The 24,669-nt window shown below is 39.3% G+C and overlaps 1 protein-coding gene across 3 annotated transcripts in view; it reads left to right on the top strand.

Moving 5' to 3' along the window:
• The window catches only part of EBF2 (EBF transcription factor 2), a 146,520-nt gene that overhangs the window by 84,611 nt on the left and 37,240 nt on the right, over positions 1-24,669 (top strand). For all 3 annotated transcript variants that reach the window (XM_074852207.1, XM_074852206.1, XM_074852208.1), the window contains exon 7: positions 21,470-21,551. In XM_074852207.1, coding sequence (XP_074708308.1) covers positions 21,470-21,551 — 82 coding nt within the window. The remainder of the gene's footprint in view (positions 1-21,469; positions 21,552-24,669) is intronic.

The raw sequence follows: 24,669 nt of genomic DNA, 5'->3' as shown, positions 1-24,669 counted from the left end.
GCAAGGTTAGACTGTGTTAGGCATGGAGAATACTATGTAGTTATTTTGGTTCTTAGTGTGATATAATCATCCAGGCTAGAGTTTTTATTAGGTTTATGGTATCACTGGGATGAATAAAGTAATCTCAAATTCATAGCGAACATGCGTAGTCTGCATTGGTTTAGACATAATAAAAATTTCTGTGGTAGCTGTTACGAGGAAGGGTCTTATTGAAACGATAACTTGAAGTTTTATTGGACTGTCTATAGGATTTCATAGTCAGTTTTATATTTATTCTATAATTCCATTGGATTGTTTAAAAAGTATTGCTAATCTACCGATAGCATCCTATTTTTTAATACATTTTACAGGATTTTGGAGGAATTTCTTTTAGGAATCTTTGGCTAAATTATATTAGCATCTTTTGGACTTCTGTCTGAGAAGAGGAGTAAATATCTATGCTTGTTTAAAAGCAAAAACAAACAAAAAAATAAAAATCAAGCAATGTTCTCCCCCCTCAAAGCCAACGGCCAGCTGAGCATCTTTTTGTACTTGTGGAGCTGATAGCAAATGAGAGGCCTGAGTGACCAGAGAGAGATCATTCTGTGTCAAAACAAGTTGTTACCATTACGAGAATTAGAGCTCCCAATAAAGTCAGTGTGGTAGGATCAGGCCCTCAGAGATTGTTTTGAAACTAAACAGGGGATTGCAGGAGAAAAAATGAGAGACTCGTAATGAAGTTAGAGAGGTGGATTTGTTGGTATTTGTAGGAGTGTCTCTAATTAGAATGTCTTATTTTTCCCCTCACGTCTGCTTTTCCCTTGCTCCTAGTAGCTGAAAAATAACGAATACAAATATTGAAGTGTTGATGGATGGCCAAAGTTGTAGCCAAATCCCACTTTGTGCTTCCTGTACAGTTTAAACTAAAACATAAAGAGAAGTTGCGACTAGAATTCTCAACAGCAGTCAATCAAGAACAAATTTACAATAGAAATCCAGCTTCCCCTAGGAACAAATCACTTAAAGATGTAAGGATGTAAACATGTATTTTGCAAGATTTGTTTGAAGCATAAAGTGAGTACAGTTTCATTAGAACGTGCCTCTTGATGGTGTTCTTAAATGCAGCTTTTCCCTTCTACTGTGTGTAAATATTTGGGGGGAAAAAATGTTTTCTAAAAAGTTAGCAAACATCCTCTGTATCTGTCTTAATGCGAGAAGAGTGACAGGAATAATATCTGTATGGATGTGTTTATGCACTTAATACATTTATGTATGTGTGTGGGTATATGTATCTGGTATCTGTGTGTGCATGTGTGCATATGTGCACGAATAGATTTGCATCCAGGTCAAATAACAGCTGTTATTATTAAGTTCAGCTTTTATTATCAATTTGTTGGTAGATTCAGGCACTATTTAAAAAAAAAAAAAAGTCCACATCTGAGCTTTTTCCTAATCAGTTCCCTCATTTTGCTAATATTCTAACGACTGTCAATTTACTTCAGTGGTGCCATTTGCAGAATTTTCCAATTAGCAGGAAACCTGTTCCACCTTCTCCCATAATTACAGGGGACTCGCTTCAGATCAGCTGTGGCCAGACAGCATATGATGTACTTGCCAAAATCTGTGCACTGTGGTTTTTTGTGTGAGTGTGTGGAATTTTTTTTAACCTTTGCATGAGCTGGCACAGACTTTACATCTCTGTTGTAGGCAGGGAGCTCCCTCAGTAGTGGCATGTGTCAAAATATCCAAATAATTTCTAATAAACACACCACAGTGAAAACACAAATATGAGCCTGTCTGTGTTTTGATGGGTCTGGTGTGCGATGGATGTTTAGTGCCTTGTACTTCTATGAGTATCTGCGTGTGAAAATCAGGTAAATATTCAGTAACTGCTGTGTTCCACTCATACTAGATGTTTTTATTCAAGAAGCATCCATTTGGTCACTTTTTATCACCTTTATCCTTCAGCATCTGTGTCAAGCAGTGCAGCAAGGACAGTGTTGTTCTGATACTCTCTGATATTACACCGGCTGATCAAAAAGCAATCAGCCCCCTTTTTTTAGAGCTGCTTAACCACCTGATATTACAGCTATAACAATGGAGCAGCAATAACTATTATTGTTACATGAAAAGAAAATATATTTAATAATAAGCTCATTGATTTTTAACAGCATCTCTGTGTTGCCTAATTGATGGGAAGTTGTATGTTTGTGTAGCCAACGGGGGTTATGAATTAAATATGGTCGTCATTCCTTGAGGGATGCATGTCAATGCAAGAAAGATGGAGGATCTACATTTCCCCCAAGCTAAACAATCCCCTTGTAAAAGACATAGGAAAGCCTGGAATAGGAGGAAGGGGGGAAAGGGAATAAAAAGCATCCATCACTGTTTATTAAGTGCTGCTACTTGAAGGTAAAAGGGGTATTGAACTGTTTTTAAATTGGAAGGAATGTAGCTAGACAAAACATTGATGGTAATATTAGGTTGGTGACAAATTTTATTCTTTTGTCCACATTTATTACAGTAGCCATTTGAAGTGATTTATGCCTCTTACCCCTCTAAGCCTCTCTGCATAGACACACATGCAGGCGCACACACAAAAATTCAGTGTCTTTGAGTAATAAAATGAACTACTCTGGTAACAGCCACAAAAATACAGGGTAAAAGTGTCTGGAAATGTTGGATCTTAAATTTAAGATACTGAAGAGGCTGGTGATCAGCACTTGGAAAAAAATCAGCTTATCTGAAGATGTCTAAAACTGGGCCTGCAGTACAGAATCACTGGGCATTTCGGCAAACCTTGGCTACCCTGAGTGTAGCTCTGAGGTACACGTGAAATGTTGGTGGGTGCTAAGTACTACAGTAGCTTTTTTTTTTTTTGCTTGTATGTTAATGGCAGTGGGAGTCCTTTTGGAAGAAATCCGTAGCGTTACTTAGTTTTGAGATTTCAGATACTCTGAGCTCTCCTGGAAGCCCAACTTTCTCAGGTCTTGAGCTTGAATTGTAAATTAAAGGGAAGTTTGAGCTCATGATAAACAGTTACAAGTGGAGTGTGGTTCAGTGCTTGTATGAGCAATCACGGCTTTCTCGCTCCCATATGTATGTGGTCTTCTGACATATGACCTAAAAAGAATACGCTCTCACATGCATATATTGGTGTTATATAATCCAGAGTATTCTGCAGACTGGAGCATTTCACCATTTCAGCCAGCAGTCCTCAGTCTCCAGTGAATGAGACTGCTGTTACTTGTCTCCTTTCAAGTACCTTCTGCCTGAGTTTCGTCTCAGACCTCCCCTATTGTACCATCATTTTCTGTCTGTCGAGAAGTTCAACTAGGCCAAAGAGAGAAGGCTTGGTGCGTACGAGCGGTAGTATCTATTTGACCAAAAGAATGCATGTGAAGGGATAATAACAGGATGTACTCTTGCCTGTCCCCAAGGAAGTACTGAGGATTGCTGGGCCATGTAAGTCCGGGGGGTGCGCGTAGCGTTGAACTGTGCTGTGATGATTTTTAAGATGTTTACAAATCCTTGACTTCCAGCATTATCAAACAAATTCCTATCACCAAAATCTCTGAATCATAATTGCCATTCTGTTTTCTTGTGAGCGCTACTGTTTTATGGTCAGATCTATTGTTTTCCTGTGATTAGTAGGGGATGACATAACGAGAACAAAGTTTGGGATGATCCTTATGTTTGCAGGGCGTGTCCACTGGAGCTCGCAGGTACCAGAACTCACACAACCCTTGCTACGGTAGAATATTAAGTCTTTAATCATCAAAGAATTCCTGCTGACTTTTAAGTAGGACTGCTTGAAATTAAGCCGGAGTGATAGTGTTTGTCAGAGTTGGATTTGTTCTTGTAAACAGCTATTACAAAAACAATATTAACTACCACTGGGGATGCTAATTAAATGGGTAGATTCACATTAAGGCTGCGACAGAGTATGCAATGTTGAGCCCAAAGTTTAGACCAAACAGGGGGTTCCTTACAGGATGCTGTAGGAAAATGAAAATCACCCTCCCACCCAAAAAAAGGAATAAAATGCGCATGGCAAGAGGATGGGTTCTAAGAAACCGGGAGCGTTTATTAAACAGGAGAGTTACGTTTTTGCATAACAACTTATAGTCAGCTTCTGATTTCACCTGAAGGCTGTAATGACTGAGCTGCAAATGCTTTGAGATGGGAACATTTATTTGTAAAACAAAAACTTTTGTTGGATCTAAGCAAGCTATTGGAACCAATTTCCCCTCACTGTTAGATCCTTAGAGACTCAGGAAAGGGACCGTTCTGTCTCCTGCTCTTTTCTAACTGCTGGGACAGTGAGGCCCTGATCCCTCTTTAAAGGTTTTTGGGTAGTCTCTCAGTAAAAATAATTTCTGTCATTAAGAGGGAAAGATGTTCACAAGTCCCAGCTGTTGGCCAGCTCAGCTTGCCAGTCTAGGCTCTTACAGTGGTATTCAGAGGCACGGTGAGCCAAACCAAACCGTGGCAGTGAATGGTAGAGGAAAAGCCCTTTAGAAAAACAATTTCACTTTTTTCAAAGTTTTGTCATTTTCTAAGCTGAAGCAAAACCATTGCCAAACATAATAGCTGCACTATTATTTTTGCTCAGGTGCTCAGGAATATGAGCTTACTCAACAAGTAAAAAAATGAGCAGGCTTTTTTTTTTTTTTATTAGAAAGAAACTCTGTTGTGTGTAAAAGACACTCTCCCCCTAATATTTTACTTGCTAATAGATAAGTACCAAGTAATTGCGTAGGACAGATTAAATGGTTTTTAATGCCTCACTTTGAGAATTATAGTTAATGTTTTTCTAAGCTGTCCTCCAAATTGGTAGTCTAATTAAGCAACAAAAAATTATGTTGGCATTCACTGAATTATTGCAAAAACAGAATTTAGACTGAAACTGTTGACTAATTTTTTTTTTTTTTTTTTTTTGGAAGGTGGAGAGGGAAAGGGGAGTAGAGAAGGGAGATATCTATTAGTAGAGCAACTGAATAATCTAAAAATCTCTAAGTGTCCTGGCAGAGATCAGAGTTTCTGCCTTGACATGCATTGGTTTGATGATTCCTTATGAGTGTGATTAGTAGATTTAAACCCCAAGAGCTTCAAAGCTGTGGCACATCTTTTTAGCATGTATATTAAGATGTGCAAGTCTTCTAGCTGATCTCTTGTAGTAAAGGCTGATCTTTCAGAAAGAGAAGCAATGCTTTTCTTCTGGGTCCCCAGGAAAACACATTTTGCTGAAATTACTCTCTGTGAACTGTGTAAAGACACTTGACCCTAAATTTCTGCGTTAAACTTAATTTTTGGCTGTAAGAATTCACAAAGCAAATATAACTGTCTTATTGGAACAATGATGCACAGTTTCATACACAGGCCCTTTAAGAAGCATATGCTGGCAGTCACAGTGGAAATCTGAGTCGGAACGGTTTATCGATGCCATTCAACTTCACAGCATTCATCAGAGATGTAATTATACCTTTATGCACGAAGAAACTTTACACAGTTAATTTTCTTGGTAGAGAAGAATATCTTTGGAAATCTTCTGGTCTTTTATGGAGCACTTTCTTCTCCCCTGCTGGCTTCTATAAAAGATGGATTTTGGGCCCAGTGGACCATAACTCCTGTAAAATAGCTGTTACATAGATATTTCAGTAGATACTTCTTAACAGCTCCAGAGGAGCCTTTCCGAGGGATTACATCATAATGTGGAGCCATTAAGACCTTTTTGCATATTGGGGGGAAAAACAGTTGTGTCATGGAGGGGGGAGGGAATATACAGTAGCTGACTTCCATGGAGCAAGTCTTTACCTGGTTTAGATCATTGTAGTTGTAACAACTTCTGTGTCAGTTTACAGAGCTGAGACATGGCTGCAAGTGTTTAAAAAAATTTCAGGGAAAATAACTAAGAAATCCTAGAAAATTCAGTGATCACAAGGCTGGTCACCGCCCTCAGTTATAGCAGTGTAACTTAAGTGATTTTTAAAAATCAATTTAACAAAGATACTGCATATAATCTGACTGCCATTTAAGCTGACTTGACTTTGGTGAAGTTAAGGCTGAGTTTTAGGAGGTTCAGATTAAAATGGGACAACGGAGACAAAAATTAGGGCAGCTGAAGAGTCAAGCTGCAAAGTCACAGTGCTTTGAATAGAGCCCAGGTACCCTCAGACTGAAAACTGCACTGTCAGTCTCAAAATCTTAAATCAAAACCACCCTACTTTATAATGAAGTTATGCAGCAACTGCACTATTTCATCTATGAGCTTCAGAAACCACCCTTGCTGTTAAATGAGCTTAGTGAATGGGTCTACAAAGTGAAGAAATGGAAATGATTCCTTTTTTAAATAAATTTAAAAATTTTGGTGTGCAACTAAATCAAACCATATGAGGAAATATAAGCTTTTATGATGAAAAGCTCACAATATACTTTTCATTACAAGTTCTGAGCTGTTTGTGTTTAACCTTGCTTAGCAGTCTCTTTAAGTGTCATGGATGGTCTTGCGTTGATGTCTAATGTTTCTCAACAAGCTACATGCCTTCATTGCTGTAACCTGTCCTGACACTGTAGGGACTGACTCCTTAGTCTAATGTCTCATCATACAAGTTCTTTCTAATGACAGTGCTACTCCCATTAGCCTCCCTTGATGTCTATTTACCATAGCAGCTTTTCAATTATTTAAAATGCAAACATCTGGATTAAATAAATGAAGAAAACATTCAGCAAATGTTGTATGCACTCTAAAACTTTTCTCCAGAAATTATGACTGCAGTAGAACTTGAGAAGGAAAAAATTCAAAACTCACTGCACGCGTCAGCCTCTCAGGGCACCAGGGACAGGGGCAGGAAGTCCTAAAGTTGGCAAGTGCCAAGAGACCTTTTTCAGTAGAGACCACATTATGATGATGCATCTGGAACGACACCTTGTTATTTAAAGCATCAAAACATGAATATTTTCCAATCAATAAGCCAACTGTTGGCGTAAAATCTACGCTCTGCATGGATGTGTGTATGCCTGCAGTTGGAGTATATAAAACATGTAATACGTATGCATAAAAATATGTTGTACATCTCCAAGAGATAAAGTGGATTGGATTTTCACCCTGAGAAGTCTTTCCAAGTCAGCTAAGTATGGGGTTTGTGTCCAGCTCTAATGCTGCCAAACTCTTGAAAGAACCTCATCTCTGGCTTTTGCAATACCTACTTAAGCATCAAGTTGAATTTGTCTCTGTGATCTCCGCAAATCAGGGAAGAATATTAGAATTTGAAGTGAAAGAACAATACAGATCGTAGTTGCTGCATTTGGAAACATCTGGAGCCCTCACACAAGCTCATTAGTCTAGTCGTAAAGCATAGCATTGCAGAAGTCTTACCTTAATGAGATTAAAAACAAGCACAAACAACCCAGTGCGTGAATGACCACTCCCGTTGGGCCTAGGAACCTATTTGTTATACGGGCTATTTATTAATCATTGGCTTGAGTCGTGTGGTCAGAAGCTGGGTGGGGGGATAGAAAGTTTGGTCAATCACGACCTGGTCCCAGACTTATCCGCATTCTGCAGCCTCCTGCAATTCCCCTCAAGGGCACGTAGTCCAAAGCCAGGTCTGTATCTGCTGTGTAAAGAGGCCCAGTAACCAGATATTTGCTTTTTGCGTTTGGTACATTTTGCAGACCTCCTTCTCTCAGTAGGTGGAAGGTCAGGAGCTGGAATTACAAAGTGTTAACTTAGGATCTCTCACAGAAGACCCGGGAATGTGTTTTGCTCTAGCCAGAGGGTAAGGCTCTGTAGCTGAACACAAAGCTCTATAACAACTTTATGAATATACACATAGATATGCTGTAGTGATCAAGAGGGAAATCAAAACTCTGACCTTCACCACACAAACACGAGCACCTATCGCTGTGCTAAAGGAGCAGCTCACTTACCAGATCGGTGTCTTGAAGCAGGGTACTGCTAAAATCCCATCTGAACATGTGCACCCCTTCAAGTGAACGGCAAATTTTGCATTGTCTAAAGTGATGTGGGAGTAGGTATTACATATACACACGAAAATGAAACCAATCTCATGCTTCAGGGTGTAAATTGATCACGGGAAAGGTCAGGAAGCAATTTTCCTCTCCTGTTAACATCACTGCACAGTCAACTTGGGGTGCGTGTGTGTGTGCGCATGTGAGAGAGAGAGGGATGGAGTGAAGAGAAGCAATTTCTCCTGTAGCATAAAGTATTTGCCAGAGGCAAAATAACTTGCTGCAGCCATGAGTTTATAGCAAACTGATTGCCCAAGTGTTTGAATTTTAGCCCGTCTTGATTTCTGGGTGCCCAATCTGAGACACTTTAAAGGAGCATGGCTTTCGTGAAATATTTCATGAAAATCCAGGCTGCTTTTGAACACTGAGACTTGACGCTGTGTGCAGTTGCACCAGGTGGCTTTTCTCGTGTGAAACCTGTGCTCTGAGCTTGTGGGGGGCTGTGTGGATGTATAGTCATCATTTTGAATCGTGAGCCCAGAGCAATTGATGCCGGTGTTCGGACCCGTTGGGTTCTGGAGATGTGCCTCAGTGCAGTGATTTTAGTGCAGTGTGACTAAGCCCTGTTTTTTCTAAAGGGCCTTGTACTGAGCCCACTGAAACCGTGTCTTACCTTGATGTGTGTCTTCGTAATCATAGGAACTTCTTAGGGTAAGACAGTTGCCCTGAAATAACTGAGGAGTCAAAACAGGCAAAGTCAAGTCGCCTTGAGTGTCGACCCCAGCAGAGATACTAAAGTGAAGGGAAGCAGATTTGCCCTTGTTCTGCCCGCTGCCACCACCCTGCCCCTTCACTGCAGCCCCCAGGAAGGTCCTGGAAAGGCGTATCAACCGTGGGGTGTGTCTTTGAATGAAACTGCTGTCTCGTTCGAGGCTCACCCATTGCCAATTAACAGTTCATACCCCAAAATGCTGCTGCTTTTTTGGCCTCTGGCACATATGTGCTACATCAAAGGGTACTGAAAAGGTTAATTAAATTTGGAGGCTGGTAAGCAGAGATGAATGAAATATTTGCAGTGAAAGGTGGAATCACTTTAAATGTATTAATTTATTTACTGCACACTAGGAGTTTTCATATTCCTCATAAATACAAGATGGTGCATATATGTAAAATATTAACTCCTTTCCTTTGGAAAACTAGTTGATTTTTGAGGCTATAGGCTAAAACATAGAAAAAGGTGGGTTTCGGAGTTCAGAATTTTCTCTTTAAAGCAAAATTACCTCTCTCTACATAGGCATATGTGCATTCACACTGCCTTTTTTCAGGAATTAAAACGATAACAAAGTGCAAAAGCATATGAGCTGTGACAAATTCCACAGTCAAAGAATTAGGAAATTGTAGGAAGCCCTGGACATCAGAAATCTTCTGACAGATGAGGATGCTGACATTTGGTTTTGGCCATATACTGTGGCTGCAAAATATCTTATTCTAACAAAACGAGAATATCTTTAAAGAATTTCAGTGACTTGCTCATGTACCCGGCACTGTGGCTCTGGAGATACAGATTCTATTTCTGCCTCAGCCATGTGACCTATATATCTTTGGGCCAATTCATCCATGGTTTAAAGTAAGGTGCAGGCAGAAACAAGGAGGGAAAAAATACAGACCCAGTCCTTTTTTTTTTTTTTCTCTCTTTTTTTTTTTTTTTCTTTTTAAACTCATTACATCTTTTCTGTCTGCTGAGCTGGGGTATAGGAAGATAATAAATGGAGATGTATGAGACAGAAGGATGTTTTCTGTTTATATTAATCATTTTATTCTTCTTTAGCTTCCCTTGTCATCTGGTGACATGTTCAGTGGCTATTACAAAAACAATGTATATTGGGGCTGTCTATAAATGTATAAGACAGAATTGTTAGAGGAGCTAATCTGTGTTTGGAGTCTTAGTTCCATGGTAGTCTGCCACAACGAATAGGTCTCATGGTGTTGCTGTGCTTCGTGAGTGGTCGGGATTCCAGGTGTGTGATTCTTCTATATTTTTACTTTTGAGATGGTGTTTCTTTTCCTAAAGAGAGGACTTTGATGAACACGTGCCATTCACAAGCACCTATTTTTTCTGAGGAGGTCTACAATGAATTAAAGCATAGCAGGATAATTTTCAGTCTTTCTTGGGCAAAAAAGTTCTTGCGTTTGCCTTTTTTTTAAAGAAAGTCATTTGCCATTGACTGTCCAGTAGGAAATACTAGAAAGCGCCTTGGTTGGCACACAGTGCCAAGAACTTGTCCTGTGCAAGCCGGGTCCCTTTTACATTGTCTATTTATGCATGGCTATGCAGAACCCAAGTCAATTTAAACAATATATTTATCTGAAGAAGGGCACTTGTCCAAATGAATAAAAAAGCCAACAGAGACTTCAGGCAGAAGTGTCTGATAAGTGTTTTCTGTATGTGGTTTGTAGTAGACAAGGCACGCTTTGAAGGCTTCAAGTGGTTCAGCAATCTCCTAGTATAGGAATTCATTTTTTTTCTTCTTGCTTTCTTTGTTTGGCATGAATCATGAGGTCTTGTTTCAGATTTGCTTACTCGCAATTTAAGCAAACACCCGGTGATGTTGGTGAGTGCTGCCTTTGAGAAGGATTGAAGCGAAGACTAAACAAGGATGTTGGCAATAGAGCTGAAATATACGTCAAAAAATAAATACAGTAATTAGCAAATGAGATTACAGACAATGTATGTACATGTTTATAAATATAATACGCTCATATTGTTTGCATTCTTGTTTACAAAATATCCTATGGTACTTTGGATGCTCTTTCCCTTTCTCTGCACGACTAAATTGCTGGGTGACATCCTAGGACTTGGCTGTTTTATGCACAAGTGTTGCTTTGTGCATCAGGAGTAGACTCCCTAGTCTAGGGCCTGTAACTGCACATTTAAAAAACGTATTGGCATGCATATTATTCTGAATCCAAGCTCTTCAACATTAAAGCAAGACCCTTCATTTTAGTCATTAGAGAATGAATCCAGTGCTAATAGCACTTAATTGTTTCACTAGAATGATCTCCGTTGGTTTTGGCAGCTGAAATGAAAACAATTCCAAATACCATCAAAGGAGCTTATCCACACACAGCATGTACAGGGAGAGTGTTTTGATATACAACGGTGTGTTAATATCATAACATCTCCTAATACTACATACGGTTCTGTAATCCTTTTCTGTCTCAGTCTATGATCTTGGAAGGTCCAATGGGTAAAAGCAAAAGGAATAAAATAGACACAGAAAATCTTGGTCCTTGCCCCTGAAAATAATGCGCTGATGGTCTCTTTGCTTCAACCATATACCTATATTAATCTTGACTTTCTTGAAGCTTGCCCGCTAGTTTAAATTTGTATGCGACATCAAACATACCTTTTCACATATGTTCTTTCCAGATTTTTTTTAACAGTTACTTAGCAGTTTATAGAAGGAAGTGAATGATCTCATCAAGCTGCTTAGAAATTAAAAAAAAATCTGTGCTTATTAATTATGCAGGATTAGTCTAATTATAATTCAGCAAATTAATTAGCGACAGAAGGTGTTCTGAAACATTGGAGTACATTTGCATGTTAAATGGAGAGGCTAGTCTGTAATATATGTAAATTTATGCATGGCTTCATAGTTTAATTTAAAAATTTGCAGCTGCATATGGTATGGGAGCAGGTGAAAAGTCAGTTTTAGTTTAATGATGCTAACAAACATTGGATGCTGTCCTGTCTTAGGGAAGGAATGCACTGAATGCACCCCTATCTGCCAATCTATAAATCTGTCATAGGAATATAATGTTACACCAATGTTCAGATTCAAGGTCATCTGTGACTAGACCCAGAAGTACAATAGGTGCAGCTCTACCAACTGAATAGACCTCGGAAAAGGGGGGCGGCAAAATGCGTATGGACCCAAGTTGCTGGGATGTAAATTTGCCTCTTTAGCAAATGAATGCATGTTTATTCTGTACAAACCCAGTTTAGGGACAGGCAATACTCTTGCCTTCATAAATGAGTGAGAGCTTTCAGCTGAGTGATATCCACTCTGGCAGGTGTAAAATAGGTGCCTAACCTTGGTTCCGTCTCTAACGTTTGCATCAGCGCAACTTTCTGATCTCTTGGAGTCACTGGAAAGTTATTACCAAGTTCTGTGTTAACTGCAGGGTAGAGAGTTTTTATGTGCCGGCCTCTGCCATCTGGCAGAAATAGTAAAAACCAGCAGAGCCATCAGCAGCAAAAAGGCTATTGGTGTAATGGGTGCTCACTGCTCAGCCTAGCATGGCTCAATAGACAGATACTTTTTGAGAGCAATGGGTAAGAGGAGAGAAGAGTCAAATGGGAAAGCAGTCGTAGGTTTCTCTGGGTATGGAAAAAAATGAGTGGGGACCAGATTCTGTGCTCACTTAACACCTATGTAAGCCTTTTCTGGGATCCACAGGGCTTGGAAAGTAGAACTTGAGTTAAATTTGCACCTGTGTAGAGCTATAGGGACAAAGTGATACCAAAGAATAAATAGATTTAACCAGCACTGCAGAGCATCATCAGGCCTGTGTTTGTGTGATACAGTCCAGCACCAAAGCGTGTGTGTACTGCTGAGGCTGACATAAGTGTAATGAAGAAGAATTTGGCCGTGTTTTCAAAATCCTGCTGGGTGTTATGTTCTGAGGCAATGAGCTTTATGAAATTTTTGTCACTATTAAAAAGAACCAGTAAAATCACAGACATGGACTTGCAGGAGTGCTGTGTGGTTCTTGGCTGGAAGAGCAACCTGGTCTATGCTATGGGGTAATCACTTAATTTGAGGTGCCTTGACTTCCCCATCAGTGAAATGTGTATAAAAGCCTTTCTTTCCTCCTGTCCTTTGTGTATCTTTTCTCCAATAACAATTTCACAACGTGACTGTGCACTGCTTAGCACAGTTGGAGCCCATAGATACTGTAATAAACCAGGGAATATTATCTGAATGTCCCTTTCAACAGCCCGTCAGCCCAATCCTCTACTCTATTACCTCCCTGCCTATTGACTTTTGATTATGCTATGGCATTTGGTCCTGTGCCAAATGGCATGAATAATATGGATCTTACAGTATAAATAAGCTTTTAGCCATTGTCTTGTAAGTTACTGGAAAGTTTTGGTGTGGGAGGAAGGAGGAAAACCCAAAGGAAAAGGGAAACTGCTCAGATTGCAAAGAGTCCTCCAAAGACTTTTTGGAGAACAATTGCAATTACAAACACGCTGTTAGTGTTGTGTTTCATTTTCAATTCGAACCCATAGAGTTCAATTATTATTTTCATTAATGGTGTCAGGTTTTCATCAGAGTGCACAAACAAGGAGGTTTTCCTTGGAGATTTTTTTTTTCCCTAGCAAATGTGGCCATGTCAAATAACTACATTCAGCACCGAGAAATGATCGTCTGTATAACCGGCAGTGCACTCTCCCCCAGTCCTTGTTTCTTGAAAATGGGATCACTTTGCAAGACAGAATAAGCATTTACCAAACGAGTGTGAATTGCAGTTGTGGATGTGTGTGCCTGCTGCTGCTCAGAAAGAGTGGCACAGAGTCTACTTTAGAGATGAAAATTGTGCAGAAGGTGGAAAATGTACAGAATATAAATACCAAGTTTACTGACATGCTTTGGGTTTGGATGACGTATTGCAGGTTTACATTCAGTTACTATTAATTTGAAAATTCAGCTCTTAAAGCCACTAGGTATAGGGCAGAGAGAAATGTGATGTTCTAGGCTGCAGAGAGACAGCATATTTGAGGAGAAATTGTTCTGTGGTTAAGGCATGAGACTGGGAGTCAGACAGGAGTTCAAGTCCAACCATTGCTGCAGACTCAAGGTGCAATGTTCTTTCTTGATCCATCTGAAATACAGGATACCAGTAATTTCATCCTGCAGCTCCTTTTCTACATTACATAGAGTGTTACTTACCCAGTTGTGATTAGGACCTCTTGACATGGCAAACAAATCATAATTGGAAGCAGTTTTAAGATGGGTACTGCCATCCTGTAATTTTAAGGTCGACTTTTAAGGTAGTCTGATCTGTTGGCCTAGCTTAGCTGCATCACCAACCTTTTTTTGTTCCATTTTCGCATCCATCTCTAGCGTCAGCTTTTCTGAGCTCAGTGTTGCAAGGGGCCAGAGACCGTACAAATCAGACACTTACTAGGAGGAGTTTTCTGCCTTGTCATGGTGTTTCCAGGCGGTGCTTCAGGTCTGAGGGTAGGCATAGAAAAAGAGGCCTTAAATAATGGTCCCACATCGAAACTTAAAGTTTAAACTTAAAATCTAAATTGGAGTGATTGACCAAGTGTAGGAGAAAGAAAGGAAGCTGTTAAACAGTATATGGTGGTAAATGACAGTGGACTGTTAGGTTTGGAAAACTGAATTGTTTTGATATTTAAAATTATCTGATGTTTCCAATTTATTTGAGAGATTCAATGCCTTGTGGCATTTTAAAGTCCTTTTTGAGCTTTTCTCCTTTTTTAAAATAAAAGCACTAATTCCACCTGTTCTCTATTACACTTATCTGATCTGCATGTCTTCATATGCTTTGCATTGCGAGTGTTTTGGAACAAGCATGCTCTTATTGATTGATTAAATATTAATTTAATAATAAAGATGGGCCTAAACAGAAAACTTCTGATCTAGACTTTCCTCAGTGCAAAGGATCTTTGTGTCCTGTAGATTTTGGTCCAAACCACCTTGATTTAATAATACAAGTACAAATACACAAAAGCCTCACATCTTGAAGCCAGCCTCGCTTTTGCTGTTACAATCCTGCTAACATCAGTGCAGTTACTCCTGAACCATACTCTTTAGACCTCTGCAGAAGCAGACTTTGCCTTGGCAAGCATCTGTTTTAAAGCTGGAACAGAAATGTAGAGCACAGGAAAAAGTTCCTGTAGAAAGGGGTCAGGATCAGTGCCTAGAATTTGAGAGACGATCAGAGAGGTGAGATGAGGAGAAAGATGTAAGGGCAATGTAAGCGCTGTATGTGGCAGAAAGCATAAAAATTTAGGAGGAAGGGACCTCAAAGGATCTCTTACTCCATCTCCCTTAGGTTTGCACACACCTAACTCCTCTCTCACGCAAGGCTGAGGAATTCTCTTGCGTAGTCTGGTTGTCCTCTGCATGCAGAAGTGTGGAGCTGGAGAAGAGTCTGACCAGATTGGTGGTCCCATAACTGAAGAAATTACTTTGAATTAAGACAAGAGGATCGAGAAGTGTTTCTCATTTTTCCCGTCAGGAAATGAGGACGTTGTTAGCGGCAGCAGGTGTGATGTTCACGTGCGTTTTTGGTGCAACTGGAGTCTTTCTATTAAAAAATGAGTGACAAATGAACAGCCAACTCCTCTTCTCCTGGCCTAGGCTTGGGACCTCATATCATCTGACTCCTGCTCCCTTCTCTCACAGTAAATGTCTGACAAACTCTGAAAAGTCTTTTGACCTACATATGTTGGTTTTCACATTTGTTAAACTGGGTTCACACTTTATGCACAGGAGTTTTGTGAAGATTAATTAGCTGCTGTTTGTGGAGTATCATATAAATACTCTGGATTATTGTAATAACCTCACTCATTTCTCACACAGTATAAGGTGTATGTTCATTTAGAATGCCTTTGTGCAATGCTTGATCCCACATTGACTATAACTGCTGGAAAAGAGGAGGAAATTTTCTCATCAGCTCCCTAATAATACACACTGACATAATAGAACAGAATTACTCCAGAGATAAATATTCAGATTATAAAGAAGTTTTCTACTGTGATATTTATTAAAATCAAGATGATGATATCAAATAAATTAATTGATTTTAAACACTGACCTTCAAATGCGTGCGCAGAATCTGACCTAGTCCCTTTGAAAGGAAGAAATTTCAAGTAAAGCCTTCTACTTTGTCGTGTTGTGGCATCGGGTAGGGTTACTTGTCACACTTATCTCAGAGTTTCCAATGCCAAGACATACATGGGTGAGTCGAGGGGAGGATGGGAGACCCTGATCTCAGAATTTCCTAGCTTTGATGGTGTTGGAGTCAGGCTCTCACTGTAATGATAGTTTTGCAGTTCATAGTATATTTAATCTTAATATTGTTTAACCGGAGCAAAGATACTCATAATAACAGCTTCTAGCTTTTTCTTTGTTCGCTTTGTGACTTTTTGGAAGCACTTTAATTATTTAAGCAGAATGCCACCATATCTTTATATTTTCATTAGATTGTAGCATCATAGGATTTGCTGATAAACATAATCATACTAGTTGGTAGGCATGTTCTCATGCCAAAAAATGACTGAGGCCATGAATCCAAGTTCTACAGTAAGCCAAACAAGACAGGATTATCTCAGTATTTGCTTTACAAGGAATATTTTTGAGGCTGCTCACAAGATAAAAACAATGTTGTGTCTCTTGATTCTGTACCTGTATTTTAAGAAAGCACAAAAGGTGGATAGGAAGGTTAGTTAAGATGTAGAACCAGGAGCCAGGAGATCTGAGTCCTAGTCCCAGCTCTGCGGCAGACCTGCGATGTGACAGGGAGCAGTTCCCTCCCAGTTTCCAGGCCCTGGCATCTTTGCCTGTAAAATGGTGAGTTACACCACCTGCTGCAGAGGGGTTTTGTGAGGCAGAATTAATTGAAGTTTAAGTCCCATAGAATGGCGCTATAAAAGCACAAAGCATATTATCTATTTCTGTGGTTCCATGTGGCGAGACTAATCAGTCCCAGGTCTTGTGGCAGGGTTTAAAAAAAAAAAAACGTTAATGGATTTTTTTTTTTTTCTAAAACTACACCTTCTGTTGCATGTGGGACTGCTCTTTAGGGCTTCTGTCTAGTCCTGTTGACGTCACAAGAAAGATTTTTTTTTTTCTGACTCCAACAGGATTTGATTAAGGTTCTTCTCAATCATCCGAGATGGCGGATGAACATTCACAAGAGGTGTGGAACATGCTTTCTAGTTCTAGACACATTTTAAAGTTGCCTCAGGTAGGTACAGAACCTAATAACGTAGGCATACACAGACAAGGTGGGAGTGTGGGTCAGCAATTGCTTTGGAAAGAGCTTGAGAGATGCAAGAGCTGCCTGGATTGCCCTCACCCTTTCCCACTGTCCGTGACAGACCTCTGCAGGGGAAGTTGTTCTGCTGTCTCGCAACTGTATTACGGATTGCATGAGCCCTCCCGGTCTGCTTTCCCACAAAGTCAGTTAGGATTGCTCATAGTATTACTGAAAAATAGTTGAGATAACACAGCTGTCTTTGTACTGAAGTGAAAAAGGGGCACTTAAATGATTCATCAACCAAACTCCTTGGCATGATGGGAGCTACCAGGAGGAGGAGCAGTAACTGCTAAAGCAGCTCCCTCTAAACCCTAAAAAAGGGATTTACATTTAAGGTGGCATTTTGGAGACCTCTGCCACTGTATATCAGTCTGTAGATAGAAAGCTTGACTATATAACAGAGACAATAGGAAAAAAAGGATAAGCTTATAGTTATATCTTAATTAATTTTATGTCTGTGCATAAAGTTACTCAGGTTTTCTGTAGCCATGCCAGAATTTTTAGTGGTAGTCTTTCAAAAGTATTTAGGTTTTCCCCCAGCGCCCTTAGATGTTGATCTATGAGATGACTGGGCCTTGCTCTCTGCTTGGCTGGAATCGGAGTTATCTGCTAAACTAATAGCTAATGCCGTCCTTAGCAAGGAACAAAGGCCAGCTAAGAAACATGAAAATGAGCTAATTCTTTTAAATTCTGTTTTTTATTTTTTGATGTATGTATAAGTTAAGGCCAAAACCTGGCTAAAGGTTCTCATTTAAAAAAAATAATAAAGCCTTTCTGCAATTCTCCTATTACCCCTAAATCAGCTTCATTTAGTGCTAAACCTTCCCTCCTCTTTGCTCCCCCCAAGTCATTTTTATTCTAATGCTGCAATAAATATTAATGCTTTTCCCAGATGCAACCACTTAAAATATATATGTATATATAACGACCTACCAAATACTTCATGCAGATGCCCAGTCGCAGCTAAAATTTGACTGGAGAAAGTCTGAAAGGAGAAAAAGAGAGACGTGGTTCAACTAGAGGGAAGATAAAAATTCTTGTGTGTGCATCGAAATAAAACTAAGTCTAAATCTGGGGTGATAGGAGGGAAAAGTGTCTTAGTGCAGCATATCCAGTGAGCTCCAAAGAAACTACAAATGTCTTAGTACAGTCAACATATAGGAATACTGCCACAATGCTTAAGTACTAAAAAGCCAAGCCAGCACTTTCAGAAGTGAGATGAGGAATTACTGATGCCCGTTTTGTGATGTCCTAAAGGTGCACAATTTTCAGCAGCTGAGGTGCTCAGCAATTCGAGAAAGTCAGGTACCTTTAAGTTGTCTCGAGTGGGACTCCCAGAATTGCCGTTGGCAAAATATCCTGGGTTAAATACCCCAAAGCACAGTGCGTTTGCATGCTGGATGCTGTTTATTGCAAAGCAGTCGAGGAGCGACACGTCTTGGAGGAGGCAGAGAGCTCGGAGAGTTTTGTTTTCTGTGTATTGTTAATGGACAATACACCCGTTGAATCAGCACAGATCTAATTGAAATCCAAGATACTTTTCACATATGCTGCTGATTTATGTTTGCTGGGGATCCGAACTCTAATTTTTTGGAGATATTTAGCAGAAAATATGAATTTAATTCATTGCCATGCAGTGTTGCAGTTCGGTCACTGATACTGTTAAACATACATTTAGAATTTTTACCTTTCTGGCTCTGTCTTTTAGGGGGTTGTGTAACGTGCAGTACCGCAGTATCTTAGCTCTTCCCAAAGTCAGTTCAGCTGACACAGCGAGTTCTCTTCCACCTTTCTTTGCTGTGATTTTCTTCGTTCTTTAGTTCATGTTGATCATTTTTCTCATCTAAACGAATAGGGATGCAAGCATTTAAAAAATTAAAAAGGAAACTGGACATTGTCCTGATTAATTTGATCTTCTATTTTTCCTTGAAAGTAGCAACTACTTGTGGATTTTTGTTTGCAGTCACTCTCCAGAATAATCAGTTAGCCAGCGGCTCATTGATTTTCATGTAAAAGTTACTTGCCTTGGTTTCATTATATAGTTTGGTTCCGTTCTGCAGTTTTTCCTTCCATAGGTAGATCTCAGTAACATGAGCTGTTTATATATCTACAAATATTTTTTTATATCTATAAGAAGAGGGAAGGATAAAAAGGAGTGTTTGTGAGTAAGATTTCTGGCTCAAATTCTTCTGTGAATCTTTGAGTGTACCGGCACGCATAGTATTTTTCCTTCTGAAAACATTCTTACAGATAAAATCTTGCTTACTGAATCATTCAAATAAAAGAGGTCACAGGTTTTAGCATGAGGAGTCAGTAAGACTTATTTGATAGACCATATTCACTCAGTGCTGCTCCCGAGGCATGAAGTTCTGTAGGATTTTTAGTTCGGAATACAAGGAGGTGACCAGGGCTCTGTTCACAGAAGTTGCCCTCTGGCAGGCGAGCACTGACACATCTCTCCTGCTGAACCTGAATGCCAGCATGAAGAGAGACCGCAGCAGGACGCTGTACTTCCACCCTCATCTGTGCCACAGGAAGAACCACTGAGCTCTTTCAGTCATAAATGAGCAGGAACGACGGAGATAAAAATAACAGTCTGCAAAATGCACACACAGAGAAAAGAAATGTTTTAGATATTTGTAAAATGTTTGTGAGAGATTTAAGAAAAAAAGGAACATTTTAATTTAAAAAGCTCACTGGAAGGATGTATTTTGTGGCAGTCATTTTATATGCTGTTATCTGGGTCTTTTTCGTGGGTTCAATTGTCGTGAGGTTTTCGAAGGGTTTTGTTTGTTCAAGCAACATATAAATGGATCAGATCCTTCGATATTTCTTTATATGTTTGGGGCAGATGGAAGAGAAATACCGTGATGTAAGTGGTGCAAAGAAAGTAGCAATAACAAGGGAGAGTGGATTTCTGCTTTATTGTCTTGTGTTAGGACTATTTTGGTTGTTGTTGTTGGTAAACCCTAGGAAATATCCATCTTTCTCCTTTAAAGTTCTAATTCAAGGCATGAATGTGTGAGTTCTGAAGGGACTTAGGGACTGCGGTAAAAAATCGTTGTCATAGTAACAGAAAGGGAAATAGGCCTGGCTCACCTGGGACTTTAACTTACTGCAAAAGCAGATTTTTTTTTTTGTAAGGAAAGCACTCAGCAAGAGAAATAAATAAATAAATAAATTGTTCTTTGTATTCTAAATCAATTCTTCAACTATTTACTTTTTCTTATATCCAAGTCTTTTTCCTTCTAAATCTATCTTAAAGTCTTTGATTTTTTAGAATTTTAATTGTTGCAGTTGAACCCATTTTGTCTGACAAACAGAAATGAAAAGAATCACAGAAAATATTTTCACTTGCGATAGAGGATGCCAAAAATTTTCTTGCCTGTTATGTCTGAATTTTGAAGACATGCTTGTATGGTTTTTAATCCAACAACTATGATTTTTCGTGTCATTTCTTTACCTCTGAAATTCACAAATTTAATCAGATCAATCAGATAACAAAGGGATGAATCCTCCCCTCCCTGGATTTGACACAAAATTTTGTGGAAAAGCTTATAGAAAAATGCCTGCCTAATATTTCTAAACTGTAAAATCTATATGCTCTAGTGCATAGTGTTGGGTAAACCAATCAAGCATGCTGAAGATTCAACTTGTGTACATGACAAGCTAAACTCTACAGAATAATAACACAGAAAGATAGGCATATGTGACAGGGCAAAAATAATTGGCATGAGAACTTTGTACAATGTTAATAGGTTTATCTGCTTGGACAGCATGAGCTGTCATGTATTACTTCAGGTTGTGTTTTTGTTATCCTCTCTCAAAATCTATGTAAGATTATAATCTGGAGTCTTGGCAGTTCTGCTTCTCTGCTTTAGTTACTGAAATCTTAATAACTAAAAACATTGTCATGATGAAATCGCATCAGCTTCTTCTGGGAGCTTTATTTGTTTCAGTTTTTTAATACATTCTAAGTAGTTTCAAGCCTTATCTGCTTCAGAGTTGCCCTGTCGGGTTTTGTAGTTTTTACAATAACATTATCCTTCTATATTGTTTCACGGAAAATCCCTTCAGACAGCAAAAGAAAGACCTTGTATGCAAGGGAGAGATAAAGAAAGAGACTAAAATCGTGTGGTCAAACATGCAGTGAGGAAACAGGCATAAATCGGAGTAGATACGTTGACTTCTACCAGCTAGCAGCCCAGCTCAGACTGGATTACAGTCACAGGGGTTGTACTTTACCTGATTTTTTTTTAAACTTCTGTTTGTTAGGGCTTGTTTTTGTTTGTTTTATTTCTGTTTTGGTAAGTTCTTACAGTCTTGGTCTACTGATACACTGTCATGTAAATCACTACGATGTATACTTTAAAACAGAATATAGCACCACATGGTTTGTTATGGTTAATAGAAGTGACGTGGTTCTTTATCTTTCCAGATTCTTCTTAAAATTTTTTCTCAAGTGCAATCAGAATTGCTTGAAAACAGCAGGAAACCCAAGAGACATGAGACGGTTCCAGGTAAGTCTTACAAGGCTTGCATTAACCTGTCTGCTTTTTTTCCTTCTTTTCCTTTTCCCTCTCCTCTCTCCTACATTGTTCATAATAAATATGATGACAGTATATGATAAGCCATATCAGATATTGTTAAAGTTTTTCTCCATTTGTTGTGTTTAAACCTTTCTTTTTTTCCCCTTTTTTCCACTCTGAATCCCCAAGGGGAAGTGATGTACTGTACCAACCAGCAGTGGATATTTGATTTGACACCCTCGGGCAAAGCACTTGCACATACAGCTGCCCACAGCAGGGATCATGTTTGTGATACTTAGATGCCTCAGAATTTTTCAAAGTAGCTCTGTACGTGGTACACAAGCAGTCTCCTCATTTTCCCTCCACTCCCAATCTCTTTCCATCTCTCTTGCCTTTTAACACTCTCATGCCCTCCCTTTTGCTGCTTTAAAAAAAGAAGCTAAAATAGTGATGGTCACTTTAAGATCTCACGCAGCAAAGCAACAAGACCCATGGGACAATGACCCAGCTGCTTTGCAGTGAAATCTGCCACTGGTTTCATCATAGCTGTCGCTGATGTATTGTGAATACCAGCTAATAAAAACACAGAAGGAGGTGAGGTGAAGTGTGTCAGCGGTGAAGAGGAAGGCAGACACGGTCTCCCATCTTTCGTACCCTAACCTCTTAAGCAACTATGTTTAATAAATACTTTACCTGTAACTTAGCCCTCAAAAAATGTAAAGGGAATGCTCAAGCCTTTTCCGTCCTGGCTGCAGGGTGACGTCCCTGTGCGGTGTGGAAGGTGGCACGGCACAGAGCGCTGGAGAACGGCGATGCCAGAACTAACTCTCAGGCAACTGAGAGTGAGGCAGCGTGGTCTAGTGAAAGCGGTGCAGGATTGCACGTCAGATGGTTGGACTGTACCACTGATTTGCTAGGTGACCTTTGATGAGCCATTTTTCCTTTCTTTTAGTATATATTTCCACCTCTCCGAATGGTAAAACTTTGTGGTCTTGATTCAGGAGAGCATTTGAGAAAGTTCACGTGTGCTTTGCCAGCCAGAACCTTTGAAATCTACTGATGAAAATCAGGACTGTCCTGGTAAACACTGTTACTGCTTCTTGTCATTATTATTAGTACCTTCACTGTGTCCCATCCCTGATACAAAGAGGATTTTTACCTTATCGAGGGATGTGCGATTTTCTTGTAGGACCACAAGATTTGGAGTGGGAAGGTGACACCCTTAGGTTTGGCAATTCATGTTTCATTGCTTGGGCACTTGCATCAGTTTCCTTGTTTATAAATGAAGTTAAAACTCCACAGGAGTTTACTGAGTTGTTTAAAACTTTCCACCAAAACATGTTTTCACGGACAAGTGATTTTTTTACAAAAATTTTTTACTTTTACTCGCAATGAAAAATTCACAGGAGGCATATTTTTATCAAAAAAACCCCAGAGAGTTCAACCTTTAAGAGAAATACTGCAAAATGAGAGCTTCTGAAAGCTTCAAAAATTTTAAAGAAATGTAGGCAAAAAAAAGTTATTAATTTTTTGTTTTGACCAGAAATGAATTTAGAGAAAGATTCCCGACCAGCTTAATTTTTTTTCAGTAGTAATTTAAAGAGACCGCAGGGACTTCTTCATTCTGTTTTTAGAGATGATAGGACATGAGAAAAAAGAGGTTCTCATTGTTAGAAAATTTATACTGATTCTTTTTTTCAAGTGGCAATTTCCATAAAGCAAAAATACCAATTAGGTATCATCTGCCAAGAATGTGAAAAAATCTGAGAGTAAAGGAAAACTCAATTTATAGCATGTAAACAGATCCTGTTAGCTCTTAGAGCCAGCTAGAATAGCTGATTGTGGAATGTAATGAAACATAAACACAGAGTCTCTCTTTTTTTTTTTTTTGTTCCGAGTTTGTAAAAAATCTTGCACGAGGGTATCCTGATTAGCACCTGGGGATTCTAGGCACTGCCGTATTACAAATAATATTCGTTGTTACAGCCAAAGTATAAATTCTGGATCCAAACACACCTGAACACTGCAGAAATTCAGGTCTGATTTCAATCTCGTGCTAGCTGCCCCCTCGCTCTGGCGAGTGAAACTAAAATCCTAGATTTCAATCAGGTGCTGAACTGCAGGAGGATTTGGGATCTAATTTATTTGGCAGAAATCTATCTCTAGTATCAGCCTTAATGTTTCACCTCTGTATGTCCACACCCAAAATGGTGATGTTATAGAGCCTAAATAGCTTTAAATTTCCAGTGAAACATTGAACAGGGAAACTGAAATGAGTCTCACAGCACCCACATGGTTACTGATGGAACGCCTTCATTCCTTCAGCCCATCCACCTGGCATGCCTCTTCTATAGGAGAAGGTATGGCCTTGCTTTTGATCTTAGTACCAAAATCAGCAGTTTATTGGAGAAGAAAATGATCTGGGATGGACTCTTCATCTGGATTTTCTGCCTTACAACATGCCAAGCTGGAAAAATAGAGCCAAGTGAAACTCTCTGGTTCTGTTTTGCAGGGCTTACTTAAACTCCTTTTGCACTTTCAGTCCATGCGAGTTCATACCCTTTGAGTTTCATTGTGAGATTTAAGTTCAAACCCCCAAATTAATCAAGATCAGGCAAAACCACTAGGTTTAGCTTACTTTTTGTCAAAACTGAAAATGTTGACAAGACTTTCTTTCAGAGTTACAAAAATGAACCCTTTGAGACAAATTGCAAAATGCTTGAGGTTTTGAGTGAGAGCAGGATCTTCATTCGGGCTTGTTCAAAACTGGACGCGTCGGTTGATGAGCTTTGTTCTGGGCTGCAGAGGTCAGTATGTATAAAAAAAGATACAAAAAGTAGTTCAATTGCTAAAATTTTACACATTGGGAGTAAAAAAGCTCTGTGTTCCAAAGGAAATTAGCCATGATGAACTGTAAAAACAATACGCAAAGACAGCTTGTTTTCTGTCTGCCTCACTGTTTCTACAGATAGAAGCGTGACTTCCCTGAATGTAATGAAAGTGAAGAGTGCTCCACTGTCTCTGCCTTCTGGATCCTCCCTTTTTTTGGTTGATTTTTTCTGGGGGGTGTGTGTGTGTGTTCTGTGTTTTGGTTTGGGTTTGGTTTTTC

The sequence above is a fragment of the Strix uralensis genome, chromosome 28, assembly GCF_047716275.1.
Source record: "Strix uralensis isolate ZFMK-TIS-50842 chromosome 28, bStrUra1, whole genome shotgun sequence".
NCBI lineage: Eukaryota > Metazoa > Chordata > Aves > Strigiformes > Strigidae > Strix > Strix uralensis.
This window is presented reverse-complemented; position numbering and strand designations above follow the sequence as displayed.